This window comes from Glossina fuscipes, unplaced genomic scaffold (genome assembly GCF_014805625.2).
Source record: "Glossina fuscipes isolate IAEA_lab_2018 unplaced genomic scaffold, Yale_Gfus_2 0, whole genome shotgun sequence".
NCBI lineage: Eukaryota > Metazoa > Arthropoda > Insecta > Diptera > Glossinidae > Glossina > Glossina fuscipes.
In genome coordinates, this window is record NW_023998414.1 from 25,486,549 (window position 1) to 25,514,400 (window position 27,852).

Sequence of the window (27,852 nt, forward strand, 5' to 3'; positions counted from 1 at the left end):
TCGAGGTGATTTAATATTCGGGAAAAGAAAGACTGCCTGACGTTTTCATCGATAGATGGCTACAGAGTCGTATAATTTTATTAGCACTACAAACCTCTGATGGCATACTGCGTAATATATCGGTCAATAATTCGCATCATTGACTTGTATATGTCATCTCTAACAAGGAGTGCAGATTATTTTTGCATAGTGTAAGGTTTCGCAAATCGCTTATCAAAAATTCATGTTATTTCGTTTGTTTGCTTACGAGCTACAGTGAGCGGTCTTGTTTACTTTCAAAACAGCAACAAAAACATCCGAAATATTGCTTTTTGATGAATAGTAAATAATAGCGTTCCATTCAGGTATTAATTGAACCAACAATTTGCCGGTGGTTTGTCGAAGGTTTGTCGATCTTAGACGAACTCGTAGTAAGACCAATGATGCTGGATGCAGTGTATATCCAAGGGAGCGGGTTACTCTAAAAGACATCACAATAATTCTGACTCCAATGATGCTAGATGCGGTTGATAGCCAAGAGAGTGAGTTATTCTAAAAAACTTTAAAATAATTGTAACCTATTCACGTGCCCATCAGTGGTTAAGTATTCTACAACACTTCAGTTAATAGAATTAATTGTTCACGCAATGACTTTTTAAAATGGTCCTATCCGAAAAGAACTCTATATTCTATTACTTAAAAGGATGTTGTATACGTCCGTCGCAGCACAATTAAGAGTGAGGTATAAAAAGTGAATTTTTAACATATAGCTGACATCCTAAGGATATCAAAACGCATTGTGTTCATCATATTATATGAAACGTAAGACGTAAGAAACCTCTTGGGTACCACGCTTACTTAAAGGGCGCTTTGCTTCAAGTCGATGTCCATCGAGTCTTCTTTATTCCGCTTCGCTGAATTGAGAACTTTTTGCCCAGGAATGATGAATGGTTTTGATGACTCAAGGCTTTCTTAATATACTTTGGGCTTTTATACGACCCCTGATGACCGCTGCCACCAGTCAAACTTGCTACTTGCAACCAATTAAAACAGTTAGATTAGTATACGTGTAAAACGATTAACGTGAGCGAAAAAAAGCTACAATGTATGTTGTATGAGTTTCATAAACAAGAATAACGCGATGGAGATAAAAAAAAACTTTGTCTGATATTTTCGGAGTGGACGCGGTACTAGCTCGAACATGCCAAAGATTGTTTGCGCAATTTCTCCGCGTAATCTAGGTGTGCATGTCTTTAAGAGCAAAATTGACATAACCTTGCGATTTACAACCAAATTAATCGTAAAATTATAAATAAATATATTTCGTAAATTAATGGAATTGGATTTGTTCTCTTCGAGGCTTATATTAAAAATTTTATTCAATTTCTTTCATAATCACAAACAGTCTCTTTGGAAAATTCGCGAAAAATTTTCTTATTAACTACACTTACAAGCGATAAATTCGTTTTGTTTCTTAACCTCTCATAGCTACGGCTGCAAACTGACACTTATAAAATTGCGATGGATGTTATTTAAATCCTTATGAAATTAAAATTTTTCTTAAGAAAAATCTGCGTCGTTTCCACAGCGGTAATCTTATATATACTTATTTTCGATTTAATTGAGACTTATAACCTTGAGATACCTTCATTAACAAAATAATCGGGATGTCTTTGTACATTATGTAACTTACGATCTAATAACTCTGAAACGTCTGATGCTGGTTCAGTTTCGTACTCTTTAGAATCTCTGTTATCATCAAAGTGAACTTTTGCAAGAGGCGCCTTAGGTATTGCAAATTGTCCTTCCTCTCCGTCCGTCGTATTCAATGAACCGCTGATTGTAAGCGAACTTTTGCAGCTACCGTTTGTATTGGCGTACAGCTCACCATCAGCTCTTGCTTTCATTTTAATCAAACTCAAACGTCGCGCGTAAGTTTTAATACCTAGCAGAGTGTTTAAGCAATGGCGAAATGTTGGCCTCGCGTCCGGATCTTTCGACCAAGACTGCATCATTAAGGTAAACCTGTTTAAATTCAAAAAAAAAAAAAAACAAAAAAAAAAGAATAGAAAGTTAATCGTAAAAATCGTCTTTCCTTCTTCTTACAATTTATCGGGACAATTTGGCGGTTGCTCCAGTCGCCCTCCATCTTTAACAAAATTTAATACTTCAAAATTATTGCGACCGGCATACGGTTGTCGCCCTAATGTTAAGATCTCCCAACACAGTACACCGAACGCCCAAACATCTGTTTGTATTGTAAATATACCATCGACCAGGCTTTCAGGTGCCATCCAACGTACGGGCAACAGACCCTCACCTTCTTTGCGATAATAGTCGCTTTTGTAAAGATCTCGAGCTAAACCAAAGTCACCTATTTTTACCACTCTTCTACTCTCCTCCCGAGATGTAAGCAAGCAATTACGGCAAGCGAGATCACGATGTACGAAATGCATATCCTCCAAATAACTCATGCCAGTGGCAACGTCAATACACATTTTAACCAAATCCCATAATTGAAATGATATCGACGATTTCTGAAAAGTAAAGCAACGATAAGTTACCATTCTATAAAAAATAATTTCGTGGGTTCATTCCTCCATATCAGCTTTTTAATTGTGTTTAATTTTTTTTTTTTTTTTTTTTTACTTTCTACATACCGGTAAACTTGATCGTGATTCTCTTAGATATGTAAGCAGATCGCCACCTTCCATGTGTTCCATGATTATGGATATAGACTCGGCATCACAACTGACACCGATTAAGCGTACAATGTTTTCATGTCTAAAATTGCTCATAAGTTGCGCTTCCTGTAACAATTCCGCAAACTCGCTCGCGCCTTTTCGTAAGCTCTGAAAAAAGTATTCAGTTAGCTATACTTCTTCTGCTATTGTCTTTAATTTATCGTAAAAGTAAATGTCTCTCTCTCTCTCTCTCTCTCTCTCTCTCTCTCTCTCTCTCTCTCTTTATATTTTAAGGTACTTCTAACAGGAGCGTGTATTCTCTTAAGAAAAAAGAGACTTAATAAATTATCATAGAAAATAGTTTGCCCCTTAATCGTACACAGTCAACTTGTCGCAAGTCAAAATGTTGCTAACTGCACGAAAATCAGATTTCGTTTGACAAATAATCTACAAAAGACACCGGCAAACACGACAAATTTAAGCATAATTCGGCTTTTCTACCTTCACCTATGCCATAAAACCATTTATTTGCAAGCGAAGATTATGATCCGTCCAGAAGTTGCTTTGCTTTAGTTTTCATCTTACTTACCTTAATGGCTACCTTTTCCGGTTCTTCGCGATTTTCATGATTTACCAGTCCCTCATATACTTCACCGAATGCCCCGCTACCCAAAAAATTTAACAAAGTTATTTGAGACCACTGTATATGAGGTAATAAAGCAATATCCGCATCGCTTAGGGGACCTCCAGAGCACCATGTCGAGCTACTAGTTAAAGAACGCCGATGTGAAAATGTTTGTTGTTGAAACGATGATAAATTACTCCAAATGCTTGGTCGACTATTCTGCAATAACTTCTTCGTTTTCACGCGACGTTTTTGTACTAGAAGGAATAACGAGAGGATATAAAGGAACAGTTAATAGGGTAAGAAGTAATCTTACTTTTCCTTAAAACCATAAGAATTAAGACGCAGCTGGAAACGATGACAGCTGGAGCTACAATTGCCAATACCAATGACTGACGTTTTTGCGGCGAGACAAATGGCTCTAAGATTTTTATACTCTCCTTACTGTATGGACCCCAACCGTAGAGTTCATTACGCGCTCTCACCCGAAACATTAACAAATGCTTGGTGTAGACTTCACGCACAATGCAACTAAGCTCAGGTGTGTTGCAATAAGTAAACCATATGTCTTCCAGGGGCGGTAATTCCTCCACAGAAAGCGTCTCAGCCCTCAAAGCTTTCGCGGTAGCATTTACTTGCAAATTATAATTGTCGTCGCCATTAGTTGCAATATTGCGCCGTACGCGTTTATTGCTGTTATAAGCATGTAATGCCTGTAATGCTTCTAAACTGTATTCAACAATGGGAGCACCATTGTTGCGTGCTGGCTCCCAAAATACTTTAAATATTTCACCAGTAATATGTTCAATTTTCGGTTGCCCGGGACTAGTTGGAGCCGCACCCAATGTCTCATACACGAACCGATTATGCCTTTGTTCTGGCCATAAATAGAAACGTTCATGCGCTCCCTTGTAAAATAGTTTCAAATGAAATTCATACTTCGTTTTTGGTATTAAATCAGTGACTGTTATGTCCCCATTTAAATGAGTGATATCAAGATCGAAACGGCCGAAATTCATAGTGTCATTACTTAAAAGCAATGGACGTACAATAAGGTGAGCAGAGTTAAAATCGTCTAAGCTACGTTGCCATCTAAAGGTTAAGTTCGTAGATTGTTTATCGATCAGCATTAGATTTTCGGGCAGATCATAGGTGCGGGCACTGAGCTCATTCGTTGAATTTCGCTTACTAGGTGACGAATATACATCTAACCGTATAGTGTACTCTTGTGATGGTTCCATGTTATTAAGGAATAAAAAAGGCGAAGATTCATTAACAATACGTGAAATTTTTAGAGATGAATTCTTCAATTGCCAGTGAAGCTCGTAAAATACTCGCCGCGCGTTCAGTTTCTCCGGTTGAGACCACGTTACGCGAATTTCTTTGGGACTAATAGCGGCGGCAGACAAATTCCTCGGTAGCGAAGGTGTACCCTCTATGGTACTAATCGGGAATAAAGGATAGATGATTGCTGTCATATTCAATTTCTTTTGATAATAGCTTGTAACCGCTATTGATAGAGTGTAATTAGCAAAAGGTTGCAAATCGGTAATATTAACCGATTCATTCGTTGTTATAACACTTCCTGCCAACTTATGTTGTTGATCAAAAATTTTTAAACTATACCTTACATCCGGTATGGGTAAAATGCAATATTTGATTTCGGAGCGTTTGGGTAAAGCGAAAGTTATAAACGAGTCTCCTCTGAAGTGAATAAATTTTTTTAAAGCTTTTAAGAGCTTTTTTTTATTATATAAAGTAAAGTTTTGTGGAAGCAAACATTCCCTCTTAGGGTACTCTTGATAGTTTAACGTTTTAATTAATTTCACATCCATTAATTTCACCACATAATCCAAAGTGTGCCTGCGACGATTGAAAATTTGTAAGTTTTTTCCGTAAAGCCTGTAAATGTAGCCAGCATCTCTCTGCCAATAATCTGACTCCGTATTTTCAACATTGGGAAGTTTTAAAGTCGTACATAATTGTCTTCGAATATCATAGGAACACAATTTGCCCTCAGAATCTACGATGTTAACTGTTTCCATTTCGGGCGACAATGAATCCTCGAACATATGAAATATATTACCAGATATTTTAAAATTAATCTCGCTCATATCAGTTAGATTGCGTCCCTGTATTAGAGCGATGCTATTGTTGTGCTCATATTCTAACCATAGAAGAGTTTGCGAGAAAGGTAAAATCAGAAGATTTCTTAACCATTTCTTGGGCTGCGTTGTCAATAGTTTAGAGCCTTGCATGATTCTACCGTCATAGGAGCATAAATTTAATTGATAGATGGCCACGTTATTAGTTGTATCACCCGTTAATTCGGCCCAGTAAACAATTCGCTGCACCCAGTCTACGGTTAGGGATAAGACTTCTGCGCGCATGCGCGCCAGTTTTAATGCCGAGTAGCCCGGTGCAAATGACATTAGTTCCACATTTTCATTAACCCAAATTAAACGATTCTCCCCAGACATAAAGCACAAATGTTCCACTTCGCTCGAAATATACACCAACGGCCGCGTCAAATTCAAATCGATATCGAATTCGGCTATAAACTGACTAGTAGTGTAAATTAATTTAGGTAAAGATTGTACATCCGGATTTATTTGATATGTTAACCAACTCGATTTTTCTTTGCCTACTCTATCCGCCATAGCCAAAGCTTGAACTTGAAAGCTATAAGTCGTTTGCGGCAATAAATTTACAAATCTGGCTTCATGCGCGGTTGCTCCTTTGTAGTCCACATCCTTGAAAACTATCAATTTTTTTTCCTGCCAGCAATAGACTTTATAAAATATGTCATCCTTTCTTGTTTTATACTGAACCGAATCCCATCGTACTACAACTGTCAGATTCGCTTCATCCCATAATGGTTTCATAAACCTTTCAACAAAGATGCGTAGATTCCTGGGTGGCTTCGCCGATGACAATGGTGTAAGTAATTCCTTTAAAACGGGCAGACCCTGAGCCCAATAAGTATGCGGTAAAACGGTGATATTTATTAATTGATGCGTGGGATTGAAATTCGTTATATGTACTAAAGGTTCCCCAACTTCGAACGTCATTATTTGCTCAGCTTTATCATCTTCAAATTGAAATAAAACTTTATAAAATATACTGAAATTCTCTGGAGTATGGACTGGGGACCATTTTATTTGAAATTCATCCCAGTATCCCTCACTAACAGCAATGCTGTCGACATCTACTGGCGGCGGTATAACATTAAAATCAGCGACTGTATAAGCTTCCCTTGCAAGCTTAACATTGGAAGCTTTTAAATTTAAGGGATTGTCGAACTGAGCATAGTGTTTTTCAAAATCCACCGACATTACAACAGATTCATGTGTCTTAGCTTTCAGCCATATCAAGCTTTTAATCTCCTTTATATATTCTATGGAATGTTCCACTATTTCATGGCCGTCTATAATGATTTCGGTACTGCTGCCTTTTTCGACTTGGGCTTTATAAAGTTTAATTAAACCTTTTTGCTGATTAACGAGCCAATAGATAAACTTTTGCTGGAAATCTAATGCGAAACCCAAAAATTTATCACCATTGCTATGCAATCGGTAATATTCGAAAATCTCGCTTTCTCTGAAACCGCTCAAAGGCCTTCTAGCCAAACGATTTGCTGACTGATAGTACAGATATCCTTCTTCGGAATCGACTCGTATCTGAAGTGCTTCAAATATTGGTAGCAATTCCCTTTGAGAGCCATCCAAATTAGCCCTTATCAGGCAACGTCTTTCCAAATCGGACCAATAAATTTTCTCGACTCTCCAATCATAATCAAAACCAGAAACGTGAGAAATTTTAAACTTACACTTCATTGCCGGTGTCACTATGTTCATACATTCCAAGTTGCTAGTCTTACCCCGCATATAAAATACGGTATTATTCACTTTAACGAACCGCTTTATAGGATCTTTTATAAAACCTCTTGCTATGGCTGATTGCCCTATCTCATTGCTCTCATAAAGACCTTTTTCGGTAGCCCATATCAATTTATGATCGCCTCTTGGCCAAGTCCATATTGTTAATTCTTGCGACCATTCACTGCGACCCGTCGTTGACGAGGCTCGTACGCGTATTTTATATTGATTATTCGCTTGTAAACGTTCCACCTGAAAGTAATAGGTTTTGATGTTTCGTATATTGAATGCACTATTACTGGCAACGTCCAGAATTTCCAATTCATACTCATATTTCCTCCAGGCAGCTAAAGTTTGGAATTCGTTGCTGTAACAGCCCGTGCATTCCCAAGAAATTTTCGCTGTTTTCGCTGTCAGTGCTGCTTGCAAGTTTTTCGGTGGCTCCTTTGGCCATGGCACTGACTGCCTACCATATAAAGGACTTTGCTGTACTGGTATAGCCAGCCAACACCATTCTACTTCGTCGACCAACCAGTTATACTGTTCATTTGTTTCATAATTAAAACGTAACAAATTTGTACCATTTGTAGCCAGTAAGGTATAACCGCCCAAATATGTGACAGCTTGGATATCATTTTGATTAAGTTTATCTGAAATCTGATGCTTATAACGACCATCATAGCTTAGCTCGTAGAGTCCCTTATCTGTTTCGTTGCCAACGATAAGTAAATAGCGTTTGAAATCATTATAAAAATAAGAAATTTCTTGGGCGGCAATAATTTTAGTTTGCTTTGTAGCTAGATCTAAGCTCCGTAATTGTCCTTGGTATTCCAAAAGAAACAGCCAACCATTTATAGGATCGACTTCAATTTGTTTAATTGAAGAGGAAATAGGTCGTATAATCGTAAGTATATCCGTACCATCGAAATTGCAACAAATTACTTTCGTTTTCTCGCCACTCTGGAAAGGAATAAGAAGCGAACCGTAAGTAGGGCTAACTAATTGGAATTGATATAAGAAGTGTTCACCTGTCCTGCTACGTAAAGTTTTCGTTGCAACCAATCGATAGTAAGTTTTTCTGGTTTAAAATTCATTTGATTGGAAATCGAGTTCAGCGGCTTACGTGTCTTTGGCTCATCTAAATGAAAACTAGAGATTGCATAAAATGTATATAAGTTATTGGGGAAAACATTTTCAAGACCAAATTTTTAGTGAAAATATACACTTTACTTGAATTCAAATAGCATTCTCATCCTTAGCCTATGTATAACTAAAATTTTGGTTCTGGGGCACACTAAACGAATCGGGTGTTAATTATTGCTTTTATTCCGCTAATTGATTCGATTTATTTACTTATTGCATATTTAGTAAAAATGGAGTAAATTTCTTATGCAAAAATAAAAAATATCTCGAAAAAGTTGGAATATTAGAAATCCTTGTTGAGGCTCGATCTCGATCTCGACCTCGATATGAATTGATTGAATAAAATTTCATTTCTATGAATGAAAATGAATTAACTGAGAGATCTGTCTCTGCCCTGGCCTATTGTCCTCTCACAATAATGAAACTCTACATTACACGCTTTGCATATCAAAAGAAATCTCCTAATTTTACTTCACAAGCTCCACAAAGACCTTTTAATAATAATTCGAATTCCTAAATAATTGTAACCTAATTGCTAAAATTTAGCGGTCGACAATTTCTTGTACTTACCTAAAAACGTCACCAGAAGTTATTACCACAAATATATGTTTCGTAGCTTGATGATAATCGAAATCATTTATAAGCTCACCACTTTCCAACAATACACGATTCTCGGTCAAGGAGTCGAGAGACTTTAAAATAACAGCATACTCTCCGGCCACCAGTACCAAATTTGATTGTTCCAAATTTTCAGAAACTTTTACATATTTTATAGTTTTAATCGATGTGAAAGCCGGAGGACCTTCACCCTCTTCATTAATCATAGAAATTTGCAAAGAATAATTAGTTTGCGGTAAGAGATCATTAAAAATGTAATTAGAGAAGTTAGGGGGCAACAACTAGAGAGAAGAGACAATACCTTAAGATATGAAATCATTTCTAGTAAGTTTTTTAAGCTCACCTCTTCCTTTTGCACATTCCGTGCGGAATCTTTTAAAATTAATTTATAATTAATTAAAGGACCATTTGCAAGTTCTCCTGGCCGCCAAAATAGTACAATACGTTTATGATCTAAGGCCAAAGTTTTTGTAATAATCGGCTTCGATAGCGGTTTACCCCAAGCTGGCGTACTAAACGCATCCGACGGAGTTGAATATAAAATATCTTCAGGATTTTCACCAAAAACTAACATGAAACGAAACTAAAAGAACAAATATTAATAAATAAATTGGCGTCCGTCCTTCGACAACTTAGATCCCTAACTCGTTTTGCGATAATTTAATTGCAAAACGGATGCATCCATAATCGCCTATATTTGCAATTCTTAAAAGTAAGACTTTATTTATGCATAGACTTTTTCTTAATTGTAAATGAATCGTGGCTTTGATGAAAATCTCGTTAACGAAAACTCTGAGACCAAACATAAAAATGTAGACTAAAAATTCAAACATTTTGAGGAAATGGAAGAACAAATACCCTACACCACTTCGTTTATTCGTATAACGAACGTTTAAAAAAAAAAAAAAACTTTGTGCGGGAAGAAGTTAAAAAAGTTAGTCGTATCCGAACCATTTTCAATAGCGTTCGTCCTTAGATCAAAACATAAGCAAATTGCATCAAAATATTTTAAAAAACTTGCAATCTGTAGATTGAACTTAGGAAAGCAGGACAGACGGTCGAATAAATCCGCACAAAACTTAATATGTCCTTGTACAACAAGTGTTCAAATGAACTTTGAATTGAATAAAAAAATTCCTACACGTGTTTTAAAGAATATTGTTTTAAGGATATTCTTCAAGATAAAGACGTTTAATGTTATTTTTTTTTTTTTTTTATTATTATAATATTTTTGTTGCTGTTATTTCTCTTCATTGGTCCGCCATTCGTAGGATCATAAATAAAATCTCGCTTGTTCAAATATTCTTCCTCAAAGACAGAATCGTACAAAATGACGTGGCAAACAGGGAAACAATATATAACATAAAGGACGCGTTCGTAATCAACAAAAAAAAGTTTCATTTAAAATTTTAAATTTGTTAGCAAAGGCATTGAAAGCTTTCGAATTGCTCTCAGCATCATATCTACTAATTGGTCATTGCGATGAAGTTGCATTGAAATGTATTTGCTTGAAAATGCTTTTAAACGCACATAACTACAATCTGTTAGACAGTTGTTAGTGGTGTATTAAAGATATTAAAAATCAAAAGGCTGCAAGTTTCCAGCAAGCAATCTTCAGACTTTCGCCCACTTGCTTGGCGAAAAAGGCTGAAATTTCAAAGAAAACATTTTCTTTCAACATCTTACGATGTGTTCAAAGCATCAATTAAGCTAATAAAAATGAAAAAAAAAAAAAAAATTCTAAAAAATTCACACCGGTCTCCCCCCGCACCCACTTAAACAAAAATTTGCATTATTTTTATATCATACCCGGTATGTGGCGTAAGGCGTTAAACTCTTAATATCGCACTCAAACTCGTCATTGCAATTATAATCCAACAAATTCCACCATGTTTCTGTTGAATTGTCCTCCTGCTCCAGCTGTTGTCCTAATTTCGGTTTTTCCACATATTGATATTGTATGTTAAATAGGCGATTAGCTAAATGATAATGATAAACATGATGATGCTGATGTTGCCGTGAGAATTGTTTAGTTACGGGCCACTTAAGCGTTAATGTCTGCTTTGCTGAAAACTCCCCATTCAGTAACAATTGCGGTTTACTGCTGTTGCCGGTCGCAGTAATAGTTTCTATCAAAGTTTCCACTAAAATGCGTTGCAAGTGCCAATAATGACTTTGTGAAGTTTCACAAGCGGAAATGCATGGTAAATCATAAGGATAAAATTGCACTGAAGCCTAAAAACGAAATGAGAAAAATAAAAAAAAAAAAAAAAAGAAATTCGTAAATACGTTCCCATAAATATACTTAAGCTCTTCATGTCATTTCTCACTTAACTTACACATGCTTCCTGGCAAGTTTCAGACTCCTTCAAAGCATGCCACCATTGCTGGCAACCTTTTGAGCACTGTTGATTCCAATATAAAATAAACAAATAAATAAACAAACAAAAATTAAATGTTTTTCTCAAGCTTTTCATACATAAAAAAAAAATAAAAAACAAAAAAAAAAAAAAAAAAGCAAAAAGAAGCAAAAACAATTTCTTTACAAACCAAAAGAATGTTGAGTCTCAACTAAAAAAAAAAACCCAAAGTCAAAATGTATTAAATTTCTTTTGTGCGTGAGACCACATTTAACAAAAACACTACAAAACAGAATAAAAAATGCAAGTCTCTTAACACAAAGTCCCTCTACTCATGTCCGTGATTCTTTTCATATTATAATGGGTGACTTTCATTTATTGCTTTTATTATATCGGCACTTTTTTTTTTTTGTTCTTATTTAGTTATCAAATTACTTCTTCTTTTTTTTTTAGTTTTTGCGCACCCCATCTCAACGTTCTCCCCTGCTTTCTTATTGCAAACAAAAACAACAATTCAAAGTTGTTATATGCATTAATTTAATGGTGTTAGTATTTTGTTTGAATCTCTTCTCAAAAATAAGGTCAGACAGTAACTTAACCATTACATAGGATTTAAACGAAAAGCAAAAACTTTTCTAAACTTATTAGGTGCTTGGATGTGTTTTAATCATTTTTTCATTGGGAAATATTGTAAACCACATCTATTCATCATAATATTCTCCATCAATTTTTACAACTTTTTCTCATACTTCAGGCGGCACGCCTGTAACCGCTTGCCAGCCAGGCCATGCTGTATCGGTCTGAACAAGCGGTAATCGCAAGGATCTATAAGCCGGTCCGTACGCTAGGTGGAGGCAGAACTTCCCTTACGAACTGCAACAATGTATCCTTGACAACTCTTGAAACGTGTGGTCCGAGCGAGCCGTTGTCTTCGTTAACCGTTATTGCTGGTCTTTTCTGCAACAAATCCTTCGTTCAATTTGTTCAATTGATGTCGGCAGGCATGTGCAGTAAGAATTTCATTCGGTTTTAAAGCCGCCTAATAGACTACACCTTGTTGATTCCATCATATGCATAGCAAAACTTTATCGTTATGAATATTTGGCGGCGGTGTCGACGTGGATGGCTATAAATGACCTTTTGCGCTTGGGATTACCGTAATAGATCCACTTGTCTTCGCCAGTCACAATACGTCACAGGACACGCTTCTTTGTTCACTTGACAAGCAATGAAACAGCGATTTTGAAAGGGCGTTGCCAGTCAATTCGTGTGATAGCTATTCCCCCCCTCCCCCCTCCCCCCACCCCACGGTTTGGTCGTTTCTCATCGCATGTAAGCTTCAAGAGTTTAAGCTGGGTTCCCGTCTAATATTTTGACATGAAAATCCCCACCGAAACCAATAATTGAGATGTAGATGATGCAGTAGCATCGCTGTAAACTCCTAATGGGCTTCGGTAGCAAATTTCTTCAAGGTGATGAATGCGTGAATAAAAAAGCTTTCGAGACAAAGAAACTTAGTGCATTTCGTTTCACGTTTCGAGTCCTCTTTCATAAAATCATTTCTATAAATTCCTAACTTTAGACTGTAGTAAGGGGAGATGTATAATTTCTAATAATTCTTTCAATCAACTCAAGTGATCTCATATAGATCATAGCGCACATCTATAAAGGGAAATGGATTGCTTTTTACCACCAACTTTATCACTTACTCTCGAATGGAAACATTGTTTTCGTTCATCGCCTGCTAAACACTCAACACCAAAATCGTTGATGAATAGAGTTTCCTAAAAAAAACAAAAATTCAAATTCAAAATATTTAATTAACATATAAAATAAAAAATAATATGAAGGTATAGAGGAAAGGTTGTTTTTATTCAAATTAAATTAAAGTTGTATACCTAGTATTTGTTAGCTTTTGATGGAAGAAAGTAGAATTTTTTTTATTACATTTGATAATCATATATCATCATATATCACGCCAGTGAATTAATAATGAATAATATTTGGTTATACGTTGATATACGATATTTAAAATCGTATCTTTACACAATACCGCTTACTAAAAAACCGAACTGAGAGCCAAATTTATCCAACATCAAATCTTATTTAATGTACACGTAGAGTTGTTTGATATTTTTGGCCGCAACCTTAGAACGATGTGTTGGTTCGGTTGATTTTGGCACAATAATATTAATAAGGAAAAACCATTCATTATTGTATGGTTGTCCTTGAAAGTGTAAACAAGGAAAGAGAAAAATTCATCGAAGTTTTGTTAATGATTCTGACGAATACATTTACAGATTAATTTCGCAAAACAGTTCAGATGAGTTTCTCATAAACTTATTGAATAAATTGGACAAAAGGTGCTCCATTTCCAACTATAGCTATTTCCGCCGTTACATCATACTTAAGTCGAAAGTTTGAGCTTTTCATGCAACGGGATAACCGCAGAAATGTCCACTTGCGATAGTCGAGTCATCAGCAAATCCCAACCGGTACAATGACAAGTTCCACACTCAACTTTGACTGTCGTAATACGCTCAGTGACCCATCTATTCTATTGGTAATTGCAAAGCTGATATGCTCGTCCACTTTGTCAATTCTTCTCTCACTTAATTAGTCTTCCTACTTCTTGTAATCGGCCCATGAACGTACAAAAAAAATGAAACACAAGAATTATGATCACTTACTCCTGTACCGGTAATTATAGCTCGCCTTGGGCAAAGCATATTGTAGAGCGTCAGTATCAGTCGTTATAGGTTACATTCAGTTCGATCATCAGATGACGAATGTGCTCCTAGCCCGTATTAATCTGTGTCCAGGACCCCGATCATTTTTATCTAATCGACCTTATGGGCAAAGTAATTACGTTTGTCGCCCAGTATTCTGCATGACAGACCGAGATCAATAGTCTTAATCGATTTATTATAAAATGCTTTGGATTTTTTACATCTCTTCAGAACAATGCCCAAAAAGCCTCTTAACTGTCCTTTAAACTATTAGATAGTTTTTATTTATTCATTTATTTATTTATTTAATTTTAATTTTTTTTTTTTTTTTTCATATTCACTTTAAGATAAATAGGCAATGACAGTTATGGTAACATTGGCTAACAATTCACATAAAGTATAAATTTTGTTGTTACTTAAATAATGATAAATATAACATACTCTTAGGTGATCAATCAAATTAAACGCAATTCAAATCGAATAAAATCAAATAAACTAAAATGAAATGATTCGGGTTAACCAAAATTATTCACATATTCACGTGTTGTATTTAAATTAATAATTTAGAAAAAAAAAAAAGAAGAAAATATTTATCATTTGTCCGCCCTTCCTTTCACATATTTAGGGAGCAATAAGAGCGCACAACCACAATTGCAAACAATTATTTAATGAGAGGTTAAATAATTCATGGTTACGACTAATTATGTTCTTCACAAAGCTACAATACCTATTATATATGCATGTAAGCGTATAATGAACAAGTGAAATACTAACTTGTACAATAAACACGATTCACACACCCCTGCAACATAAATAAATAAAGTGTAATTAATGTTGATTTGTGCGGCATGCACATGAGCGAAGACGAAAACAGACGAAAGTCTAAACGTTTTTCATATTTTATTTTTTTTTTTTTCGTTTTATTATTTTAATATCTCAACAATTTGCAAAAACAAAATTCCTTCGCTCATCATATCAAATTACAAGAAACATCATCATCATCATCAACAACAACAACAACAGCAATAACAGCAATAACACTTGTAAGTAATTAATTATTGCAACAAGCAGAAAAACGCAACACGCAAATAACGCTATATTTTCGTCTTAAAGCGAATCTTAGAAACCACTGTCGGAGGCATAAAAGAAATTGCTTGACTTCTTAACAACAATAATGAATTTTTTACAATAAATTTTAATGAATATTTTGTAATTTGCAATATTTTTAGTTTTCAAAGTATTCTGAAAGGTTTTCTCAAAGGTTTTTTAAAAGATCACTCGTGCGTTTAAAATTGATTTCGAGAGAGAAACTAATATCGAATAAATTGAATTTGAATGAAATAGAAAACTGGACAGACAGACAGACAGACAGACAGACAGACAGACAGACAGACAAATGGAAATAATCACACACGCTTTCCTTACGAACCAATTTCGTCGCTGTTACAAACGTAACCGACGTAGTAAACATGCGTCCGACTTCCAGTAGTGAATTTCAAAAGCGTATACCTAAATATGAAAAGCATCTTCTATCTTTTGAAAAGATTAAAAATTCCACTTGATAAATGATTTGAATTAGCTTTTTTAACATTAACTAACGATTCAACAAGCTTCTAGGCATAGATACGATTTCTGACACAATTAGATCGAGTTACAAAGCGTATTATGACTGAGAGTCAAATGTACGATGATCTACTGGTGCATACATTCTAAATGTTATATACTGATTTCCATGAACATAGGTGTATGTGTGTTTATTTGTGTTTGTGTGTTTTATGTGTGTTTGTGTGTGTTGATAAACAACCAAGTAGTTGTATACTTGTTCACATCCCTAGTTAAAAATACTGCCAGCAATAGCTTGGTTTTATAGTGCAATTATAAGCGGCGAACATTTACATAATTAAAAATGTCACAAATTTCTTTTGAAACGATTACTATAATCAATTGGAACCCATTTAATAGATTTACGTTGCATCCAAGAAAAAAAAAAAAAAAAAGAAGAAATTAAATGATTAGCTTAGCAAAAAATATCTAAAAATAAAGCAAGTTTAGTTATCCCTTATCTAAAATACACACACACACACACACACACACACACACACAGAGTGCATCTACAAATATGCTTGCGTACTCCTAAATAGACTTAAGTACATGCATACGTGTCAATGCACATATTTATATATATATATGTATATATACCGGTTTAATCCAGAGACATACTTTCTTTTAAAAGAAAAACTATCATCATATTACATTGAAAACATAGGAGCAACTTATTGCCATGTCTGAGTTCATATATTAATAAAATAATATCTTACTTGGTTGCATGTGCGTATACATTTACTCTAATGGAATTAGCTTAGTGACGACAAAGTATCATACACACGTCTCTCCAACTCAAAGAAAAAAAAACAAAAAAAAAAAACAAAAAAAAAACAAGCATACAAAATATGGAGACGGAAAGCAACGCAATAAATGTCGTTTAAGACACATACATAACAATAACGATAAACATTTTACAATATTACACACCTTGAAAAATGTGTTCGTATATCTTAACTTTGATGAACTTAAATGAAAAGAATGAATGAATGAATGGAATATAAGAGAAATATTTTAAATGAAATAAAAGTACTGCGTTCTTTACTATTTACAATTGTGTTAGTAAAAAAAAAAAATTTCAAAAAAAACTCTTCTCTTCATCTTTTATATAATAATACTAGAATTTCTTCTACTATTTATTTCTACTGTTATCGGTCATTTCGATGCATAACTTTTGAACTGAACACGAAAGTAATCAAATATATCTTTCTTCATCGAATCGAAAGTTGTGTCAGTTTATTCTTCTTGATTTATTCTAAATTGCAATTTCACATCTCATCGGTATCTTAAAGATCACGATATTTAGATAATCATATCTATTATGAATATTTAAAGGTATTTTCATAAAAATATGAACTGGCATTGACTCAGACGGTCGTTCTAGGGCTAAAAAGTGTTTATGGCCTTTGTTGTTTTTCTTCTAAAATTCTTACACTACAAAAAAATTATATTAAAAGACAAGTGAGCCATTCTATGGGCCATTTTTCTGGTAAAGCAATTATGCCACGTCTATCAAACCTTTGGGATTTCTGATCGGAGTATGGAATCAAGTGATTTTTGCGAAACTTTTTTGAGAACAGTTTTCTACCTTCATTTAGAAACCTCTGCCGGAAATGAAACCATCCATACTGCACGCTGTAAAGTGCACTACAGATTGATGTCCGATATACTTACTTAGGTCCGTTTAGCGTTTGGCGAATGGAATTTTCAAAGTGCTAGTTCCTCAAAGACATGGCGTGCATAGTTCCTGTCTTTTTTATTCGGCAGATTAATTGTCGCTTTAAATCCTTGCATCCTTGCATTGTCCTTTCCTTCACCGCTTTCACGTTACTTCTTTACTTTTCATGCATATATCGCTCGGCAGACTTGGACGTTTTTTTTTTTTTGCATTCTTATTTCAAATTTACAGAGTCATTTATTTAATCGTTAATCGAATCGAATCTAATTTTTAATAAAACGGTTCATCAACATTGCGAACATTCTCGGGTATACGCGCAATATATGATACTCATCATGTTTACCAGTTTATTACAAGAACTATATTTCCGCTGGCACTCGCTCCCTAAACCCAGTTGTCATATACGATCATATTAAGTTTGTGTGGATGATCCAACTTTTCTTGTATCGTTCAATTCAGAATCACCTTCTTAATCTAAGATTTAAGCTTGTCTGTCCATCTGTCCGTCTATCCTTCTTGTTTCCTACTATATATATTCAAAACTATGGGCCGCAATTTTCACAATATATTTATATGAAATTTCGTATACTAGCGTATGTAGGTCCTTTGAAAATGGTCTCTAGCTATCATAAATATTTTAGATGCAATCACTTTTTTGATCACTTTCTTATAACGTCTTATTGTGAGAAATTGTTTTGTGAATACCTGTAAGATGGGTAAGATGGGTATTTAATGATGGGGTGTATTTACTAATTAACTCAAATTTTGTCAAAGAATTTTGTTAATATGCGAACGCTGTTCAAGTAGGCACTGCTCCATAACTAGTTGACAGAACTTTAAAAAGTTGAAACATGAAAACAAAGTGAAAAGTGAAAAACGGAAACAAACAGACAACAAGAGTTTATAGTCGAGTTCTAGCGTACGATTTCAACTGCGATAAATGTCATTTTCCAGGCACTCCTTCAGGCGTAACTTTTAATTCCAGCCGATTGCTCGAAATATTTAAATGATTTTTATATTCTCACTATATACCTGTTCCTTCAAGAAGCAGCCCGAGCTTTCAAATAACTACAAGAATGCATTGTTTATTTTTACTCTCAATTATCCGAAAAAGTTTTTCGCCTTTAAAATTTTTACCGCGCTATCTTTCAATATTCCTTTTACTACGTACAACACGATTGCACAACACTTGCATGTACTTACGCATTTTTTTGGTTAAATCAAATGAATTTGAAAATAAAAAGACATTGAAACACATCAACTTAAACGGATATCTGAAGCCTTTATGAAAAACGCAAATGTGTAGTGAGCATCTCTAGCTGCTTCTTGGAAAGTTTGCTTCCTATTAGCAATCCTTTCAATGATTTTTCTAAATCATAAAAATTGTTTCATAGATATATAAAGAAAAAATGTTGTTGCTTGGATAAGATGTGCATATATAAAAGAAGAACGCATCCGACTATTCGTCTCTGTGGTTCCCGTTTCTCCTCTATTGCGCATTAAGTTAATAGAAAGAAACGGCAAAACATCCTAAGACAAGTGTTTGCATAATTGATATAAAATAGTAAAGTAAAGTAAATACGTCACGGCTACTACAGTCCATTATATATATATTTATATATATAAAATGCTATATATATATAGATATATATAGCATAAATATACGTGTGTAAAGACCTAAAGAAGAACTAAAATACTTTGCAAATATTTAAAATCATTGTTGTTGTCATGGACAAATAATACTGAGAACAACATGACATTTTAAAAGGAAATCCATCAAAAGTAAACAATTAAAGGGACACAAAAAGCAGAAAGAGTGACAAGCAGAGAATAATGATAAGTAAGAGAAGTAAGTTATCAACGCCTTGAGACGAATTTTAGAGACACATCACGAGTCGAGATAATTTTGCTATTGACACTAAAGTAATTCAAAATGTTTTTTGTGAATATTCACATCATTCTTAAAACCGACGTTTATTGTTATAACTGGATGAGTAAATCAATGGCTACCTAACAATTGCCTTAGAAATCTTACTGCACTACTTTAATTATTGTGATCGTGAAAATTCCAAAAAAATCAAAAGACTCCAAGCTTACCACTCTTCTATCGCATGTATCCAAATAATAGTCCATCTTACATCTCCTTCCTGACCTTACAGCGTCTTCACGCATAGGGCAGAAAGTGAGTAATCATTTAAAAAAAAAAATACCATAAGACCGAGACTCACAATCTTGTATTCTTCTCAATGTCTGCAACTAGTAGACATAAAGAAGGGAGCTTTACGTAAGCCTAGGCAAGACTTATAGATATATAGAACCGATTTGAATATCTTTCACTTACTCAAGCTTTGTATAAAAAGCAAAATTGGAAAATGTTCGGAGTACACAATATACGTCAGCGAAATGGACATGAGATACGGAATTTAGTTAGCCCCGTTTATCCACCTGTTCATCTATCTGCCAGTTTGATATTCATCTTCTCCAGGTCGTTAACATCTAACGGAAGGTATAGTCTTTGGTTGTAAAGCGAGCTTTATTTTTATGTGTGATTGATTGCGTTTGCGTCAACGGTTCAATTAATCAGAGAGAGCAAATGTTATAAAAATCAAAACAGATTTTCTTTATCAAATGTTTTTAAATATTATATAAACTACTTTTTTGATATGTGCACAGTTTTACGAGGGCTATTGAATGTTAGATCAAGAAACGATTCTCAATTATCTTTATCGTATCCGTACAAACTTTAGTACTGCTTGAGATGCTGATACGTCTTTTCTCTTAAGCAGCTTGATAAAGATAATGAAAGCAGTTTAATGGCATAACAGCATCCACACAAAAACTTTAGCTTTTAGTTGATAGATAGGGTTAAAGGAATGTTCCCGAGATCGTCAACCAATTCAAAAGCGACTGAACAATTTAGAAGTGGGCATTAGTTTGAAGAGATAGATACCTTAACGGAAATATGACTTTATTATAAAATAAATAACAACAAAGTGTTCATTCAAAGCATTATCCTTTCCCTACTTTCTGGCATCAACTGAATGCTTCATCTTCACCTCAAAGAAAGCTCTGCTCATCCAAACTTAACAAAGCATCAAAGCATCCAACTGAGTAGCCGTTGGCAAGTGTAATATGCGTAATAGCACACCTTTCTACGCGTAATTAGGGTAATGTACAGCGAAACACTATCATGGTGATAAACCAGTTTATTAACATATCGGGGACATTTCCCTTTTAATATTTGATTCCGTTGCATTAATTGCTGTCGATCATATTCCTCGCAGTTTACAAGACACTTCCGATTCAATTCAATTGCAGATCATCTACGATTACCCAACATATTCGTCTTCACTCTTCATGTTTTATTTTAAACGCGATTATTCGCATTTGCTCATTAATTTTTGCATCGACATATCGGTTGATGACTTTCGGATGCATATTTCTGAGATTGAAGCACATCGAAATGCAATTCAATCTATTCGAAGCTCCATAAAAAGAAAAACTATATAATATAGACACTTCGTCAGAATCACGAAAACTGCATCATAAAACCTAAGTATCCTAGTGTTATGATGTAGTGTCGCTACATTACCTCATCCATCTCTTAGGTTATTCTATATAAGACAATAGTGTTTCTTACCGATATGCCGTTCAATAGGTACAGTTTAAAGTGGAAATGTTAATTATTATTACTCATGCGTAACGATAAAAGGAAATGGGAAAATTGTGTTGATTTACTGCTTTCACTATAATGCAGCTATCCGTCTATATTAGGTAACTTTTAGTAGATATATCATATTGTCTACGTAGATGGTAACTAAGGTAAGAAGAAAACATCATCTATACTAATAGCAGTTAGTTTCAAAAGTATTGACATTTAGAAAAGAGATTAAGATATTAAGATATTATAACTGTAATCACTTGTCTTGAAAGCCATGATCAACAACAAATTCCTCACATACGAGAAATTTTTATGTGTTTGAACTTAAGATATGTATTTTGTGCTTCCTTGTTGTTACCACTTCACTAATGTGTGGAATATGCAAATCCTTTTGAATGGTTTCATTGGTGAATTGTTGATTGAAGAACCCAAGACCAAATTGGCTTTATAGAAAGAAGCCATGCACCATATAGTAAAAATGTTATCCATAAGCTGAATTTAAAATTCAGATTTAATAGCCATCACAATTCAATGACATAACACTTGACATGAACTAGCTTCACGTATAGTATGATATGTGCAAGAGGGAGATCGGTCTAAGTAAATTCCATGATTTTTCATATAACTTGCTTATGACAGTACTCTGGCATTGAAGATGGTCACCTTGGAGGCATATGTCGCCATAAACGACGGATTCATTTTCATCTTCCAATTGTTATATCAATCTTCAAGTACGTTGACTACACTTTACATGCATAACGAAGTTTTCATGGCATTAGCGTAATTACTTAATAATGTCATTAGCAAAAGTGTATACTTGAGCTGGATAGAAGGCGTGTATGTACCCGCTATAGATAGTAAATACAAAAAAGAATTCTTTTTTGGGCTAAAATTTCTCTAGTCGTGAACAAAGAATAACTGATGCGTGTTACGTAAACATAATTTCGAATACTACATGAGTGTTTTCAGATAAGTATCGTCTACTTTTCTACATAAAACCTTCGCACATTACTTTCTCGAAGTGTTCGAATATATCCAGAAACAAAGCTGTGCAATATCCTCTATTTTCGAAAGTTTTATATATTCAGGCTATATAATGCGATGTACCTGATGTAGATTCCGTATTTATAATTATATTAATATTTGTCGGAATGTGGAGATGTTTGGACGGAATATTTTCTTCAAATAGTTAATAAAACCTTCGGATAATTTCGGACCGTATCTCATCAATTTTCCATTTGACATTCTTATTATAGAAATAAAAAAAAAATTTCGTCTGCTACATTAGCTTCTTGCCAACTCAATATATTCTTGATTACTAGCCAGCATTACGTACACCGGTCTACCAAAAGCTTTCCGGTCTCATATAGCATATACTTTCGCTTATGGTTTCGTTAAATCCCCTAAATATATTTTCGAGCAAAACTCTTGTATTTGGATTCGGAACAAAATTTACTTCTCGATATTTTGCCTACGCCGCCTTATTCAACCTTTGCAATTAAGATGTAAATCCAACTCCTTTTCGAGTGATGTTTCCTTCGATGTTACCACTTTGTTAACGTAGTTAATCTCCCTAATTATTTATCGACTTTATATAGGTATGTATATATATATGTCCATCTATGTTAATGTCTTTCAATCTTTTTCCATATCATTCTTAGTATCTCTCCGTCCGTCTGTCCTCTATCACTGTTCTCTTCCCCTTTCTTGTTCTCTATCTCAATTTCTCGTCCTTTCTCTCCCTCTCTGTCTCACTCTAAAAAAAAGCTCCAACGATCAAGATGAATATAATATTATTAGATGACATTGATGATTTATTTCAGTCTACCATTTAATCCTCTCCTCTACTCCAACTACTCATTCTTGGGACATAAACAATCTGCCACAAGTTTATAGTTAATTTTTCGTACAAACGTTTACCTGCTCGTTATGCAGCATGCTGCATGACGTCAAGAACTACAGGCCCACCATCAGTCCGACATCTATAACGTCAATGCAACGAACCTTAACCGTTTAAAGAGAGATGAAAATTTTCATTTTAAAGCATTTTTTGTAAAAAGACTTACTATCAGCTTAATGACTTCGTTAATAAGCAAAATTGTCGCAGTTGTTGAAGCCATTTAGCCGAGTTTTTACATGAAATGCTATTGACGGTTTAATACATGTCTATCAGTCAATTGCATTATTGAACGGATAATACTTTTTGTTTAATTGTATTTCGGACAAATGGCTGGCAAATTAGTTGAGGCTACAATAAGATTACTTAAATTACCACACAACCAACCAAACAGTTTTCAATGAGAAAGCGCGACATCGCTAGCAAGTAAAACTGACCAAATTTGTTCAAGTCAGGCATCGATGCCTTGCACAACACACCTTTATATAATATAATTGAATATTTGATATCTATAAGCTATGAGGATTGTGCCACTCCACCGCTATTCCGTCATCCGGCAAGAAGAATTGAATTATGATCTACGACATGCGACGGCTTCCAATGTCTTGCAAAAAACTCAAACACGAAACTCATACTAACAATATATGAAAGCAAGTAAGAAAGCGACATTCGATCTTTTATATCCCATTAAGTTTGTCTTTAAAAGAAACTACAAAAAATATTATTATTATTATTATTATTATTATTTTAAATTTAACCAGAGAATAAATTCTAAGACTAAAAGTCTTAAAGCACTAGCATCTAAGGCCGTCAGTTTCTTTTATTAAATACTCTACCCGCACTTGAGAATTGAACCCACGACCATTGAGATGCTAGTCGAAGCTCGTGCTTACTCGGCTACTCAGGCGGATCTACAAAAAATAAATTGCTTTTTTACTCTATAGTATCGGATTAACTTGAACGATTTTTTATACAGGTACGGTACGATTACCTATAGGATATATCGGAAAACATTTACCGTTGTTGTTGTTATAGTTGAATCGGATTTCTTTTTAATTTTTTTGCTTTTGAAAACACAAATGTTCTCAGTTCATATTGCAAGATAGATGCGCCCTTCGAGCGATTTGACTCATTTTGAATACCCACCTGGGTAATGCTGCTTCCAATGCTGTTTGAGAGGGGAATATTTACCATAGACAATGGACGGATAGACGAACGAATCTATTTCAATCGATACGCAAGCGTTTTGACTAAACGAATATATTGCCAAACCGCTAAGCAGAGTAATAGAAGAGAGTAGCCTTAACATACTACTATGTTAACATACAACAAAATTCTCACCGTTTGGAATAAGGTTTAATAAATAGATTAGATTATCACTTAGCACTGAGCCCAACAGATTCGCCGATTACTTCTCCGTCACTTTTGCTACAGATTAGAAACGTATGAATTGATCGACAGATGACCGTAAAAATACTCTTTGTTTAAAACATAAAATTCTTAATCTAACCTAATGAAGGGAAATTAAGGGGGAATGTGTCCCTTTTTTTCTTTTTGATTAAAAAAAATATATAATATTTCTATATATATACGAAACAAACAACAATATATACATATATATATATATATATCATAAACAAGGTTAAAAGTATCAAAGAATTAATTTTAAACAACAATAAACAAAATTCAAATTCCAACTTAAATAATAATAACAACAACAAAATTAACATAACAATATAACAACATTTGTTGTTTAATAAAACACTTTTCTTTTTTTTTTTTTTTTTTTTTTTTTTTTTTTTTTTTTTTTTTTTTTTTAAATTGTACAAATTTCTAAAGATAAGTGAATAGAACGAACGCTAAGCTTTATATAGTATTGAGTGAAAAACATTTTCTTTAAATATCATAAAGGAAAAAAAAAAAAAAAAAAAAGAGGCTTTTATAAGAAATAAATCATAGTACAACAAAACATTTTTACATAAAAACATTTTTTTCGTTACCTTTTTTTTTTTTTTTCTTTTTATTTCTTTTTGTCTCGTGGAGAAACTAAACAGAAGTGCACTTCATATGCGTTTATTGTGTTAAAAGAGCAACAAAACGAACGGAAAGCACACTTAACATTGACTGCAAAATTCAATTGATTTCTAAGAATATTCCAAGATTCAAGTAATGACAGGTGTGCAAGTGTGACGTTAACGTTGAAAGTTGCCTTCAAATGATTTTCTTTTCACGTAAAGCATATCCAAAAACCATACTCGTCCATATAAGACCCATTTCGATTTTTTTTTTAAGAAGTTGTACGGAAGTCCATTTTTTAACTGATTTGATTAAAATACTTGCAACAAGCCATCTCAGTCTTTGCAAGGATAAAACTGGTACTGCCTACCGAAGAACTTGATAATACAGGGCCATCGGAAGCAAGATAAAAAACACACTTTTAACTTTAAGATATGGATTACAATCTTTTTCAATAACTTGCTTGAATCTTACCATTATTTGTGGAATACCATATATATATATATGTAGTGCTGTACTGGGTACAGGAATTACTTAAATTTATTATGAGATGTAACTCAGAAGCGATTAACTGGTTTCTTTAATAAGTAATGTTGCCGCCTTAGCGGAAAGATAACACATCCGCTATTCCTGAAAGATTTTTACATGCTTAAAAATTAGCATTGGGATATCGTTAGGTTTATGTCATTTTTGAGCATAAAAACGCCATTACACTGACCATCAATGAAAAGCTCTACAGAAACCTGATTACTTGATTTTTGCTCTGGCACGAATGAGACTATTTCGACTCGAATGGTAAGTGATTTCAATAAAATATTGCAACATGACATACATCGCTTCGCATACATCAATTTATTACGAGAAAAGTTCGACGAGACTATGGTCTTTATAAAAATGCAAAGATCGTGCGATATAACTCCATGGGATTCTTTTACTTTGGGTATACGTTGGAGCATTGACTTACTCGAATAGAGCGCGAACTCTTCCAATGATCTTATTCATCCAGACTGCGCGTATTATTAATGAAATAAGATCGGATTTATGTAAAAAAGCGATAAAACGTAATGTTCAAGGATTGAATATTTACAAGAGGCCACCGGCGATACGCGGACATACACGAAAAAATGTGCAAAATTCATGTTGATATCTTTTACCGTTACACTACATTAATTGGATGATTCCATCTGTATGTATGCAGTATAAAAAATTTTTGAAACGTATTATCGAACCGAATGACATATGAGCTAAACATGCTTCAGAGCTGAGGCTTATATTTTGGCCAGAAAGGAGAAGCATCTCCAATTTTAAAAAAAAAAAACTTAATTGGTTAACGACCGGAAGATAGATGCACAAGACGGCGATACACTACTACAGTTAAAAGTGTATATCATAAGTGGATTCGTGAAATTTTCTTTAATCTCTGAAATACTTCCGCTCTGTTTGATCCGTTAATGCAGATAGCTTTAATTGAATTGCAGAGATGGGACATCAAATCAAAATATGATGACAACAGAAATCAGCCATAAACTCACTATTGACTCAAGAGTACGAGAGAAACATTTCCTGATTGCAGAAATCGAGTTGGCATTCAAATCTAAGTCTCAAGGCATATGATCGCCTATGGGTCCAGATGGATTAATTTCAAACCCCCCAAAAAAAAAAAAAAAAAAAAAATTCACCTTTGCCCTCTTAAGTCACATATCTTTTTTCAAATCTCACACAGGATCACATTTACGCAACAAAGTGTTGATAAAAAAGTAATTTTTTATTTTTAAAACACTCACCTCATTGACACAACGCTGTAAACAGATGTCCGTTACATTATCCACTATACGTTCATTATAATCGCTATCGTTCGAGTCTGGCTCATCAAAATACGTTGAGTTTGACAAAATCCGATTAATGTCCGATGCTTTACTGAATGATAATGATGATGATGATGATGATGATGATGATGATGATGATGATGACGATTGCGTAGATAAAGAATCATTTAACCAAATTTCATCAAAATTCTGACCATCAGCACTAACTACGCAAATCAATAATACCGACAATAAAAATACTTTCAACTTGAAATCTAACGACAACGATAAACGCAACAACATTTTCGGACAGCGTTTGTATGAAAATATTTTAATAATTTTTCAAAAATATTTCTTTATATTTTGAATTCTAATAGAAACGTATAAAAAACTTTTCATTTTCAAGAAGAATTATAATTTTTTTCAATTTATTAACGTAATTCAAGTTAATTATCTGTTAAAAAGTATAATATTTGTTAAGTGTCTGGTAGTAATGCGAAACAATCTTTATGTGTAACTAAACTCAATTTATTGTATATTTTTTTGTTTAATTATGAATAATATCGCGCCAAAGTCTAATGAGAAATGAAGAAGAAGCGAAACCTTTTACACCTCGCCCCAACTTATTCAGAGATCGTTGATGTCGTTAACTATGTGAATGCAGAAAGCATATCGCAAAAAATCTCCACTAAACCGCAATAACTTTCCAGGGATCATCATCAAAACAATAAGAGTGGAATGTTGTCCTTATGTCCTTATGTCAACTCATAAGCAACATCCATAAACACGTATAATAGAGTTTGCAATATGTAAATAGCTTGGAGTAAGTATAAGTCAAGTTCGTCCGTCAATCAACCCGTTTGACCGAGTAGGCAAGAATCGTAACCGAAAAAGTCCTGGTGATCGCGGGTTCAAATCTCAATGCGGTAAAATTTATTTTGGGTGTTTCTCTTTCCCCATTTCTTTCTATCCCCTATATGTTCAAAAAGAATGGCAAAAAACTGAGAGGTGAGGTTTAATTTCACGGGGAAAAAAAAAATTCGTCCAAATGTAATTAAAATGATTTAGATACGAAGTATATTTTACTCTTCCTTCTATCACTGGTTTCCCTCTAACCGTTAAATATATAAAAGAAAATTTTTAATTTTTCTACGCAGTGAAGTTAAATGTACAAATC

At 34.1% G+C, this 27,852-nt stretch overlaps 2 protein-coding genes across 2 annotated transcripts in view; one reads left to right on the top strand and one right to left on the bottom strand.

Annotated features, from left to right (window-relative positions):
• LOC119644157 overlaps nucleotides 1-27,852 on the top strand; it is a 210,520-nt gene that overhangs the window by 169,710 nt on the left and 12,958 nt on the right. The window lies entirely within an intron of this gene.
• Nucleotides 480-27,060, bottom strand: LOC119644145 (protein sevenless). Its single transcript, XM_038043678.1, has 12 exons — nucleotides 26,655-27,060; nucleotides 12,997-13,071; nucleotides 11,267-11,332; nucleotides 10,737-11,162; nucleotides 9,271-9,510; nucleotides 8,880-9,208; nucleotides 8,195-8,315; nucleotides 3,605-8,126; nucleotides 3,253-3,545; nucleotides 2,640-2,831; nucleotides 2,086-2,516; nucleotides 480-2,004 (listed from the first exon to the last, which is right to left on the bottom strand). The coding sequence occupies exons 1-12, from the start codon at nucleotides 26,976-26,978 to the stop codon at nucleotides 1,608-1,610; spliced, it is 7,416 nt and encodes a 2,471-aa protein (XP_037899606.1). The 5' UTR covers nucleotides 26,979-27,060; the 3' UTR covers nucleotides 480-1,607.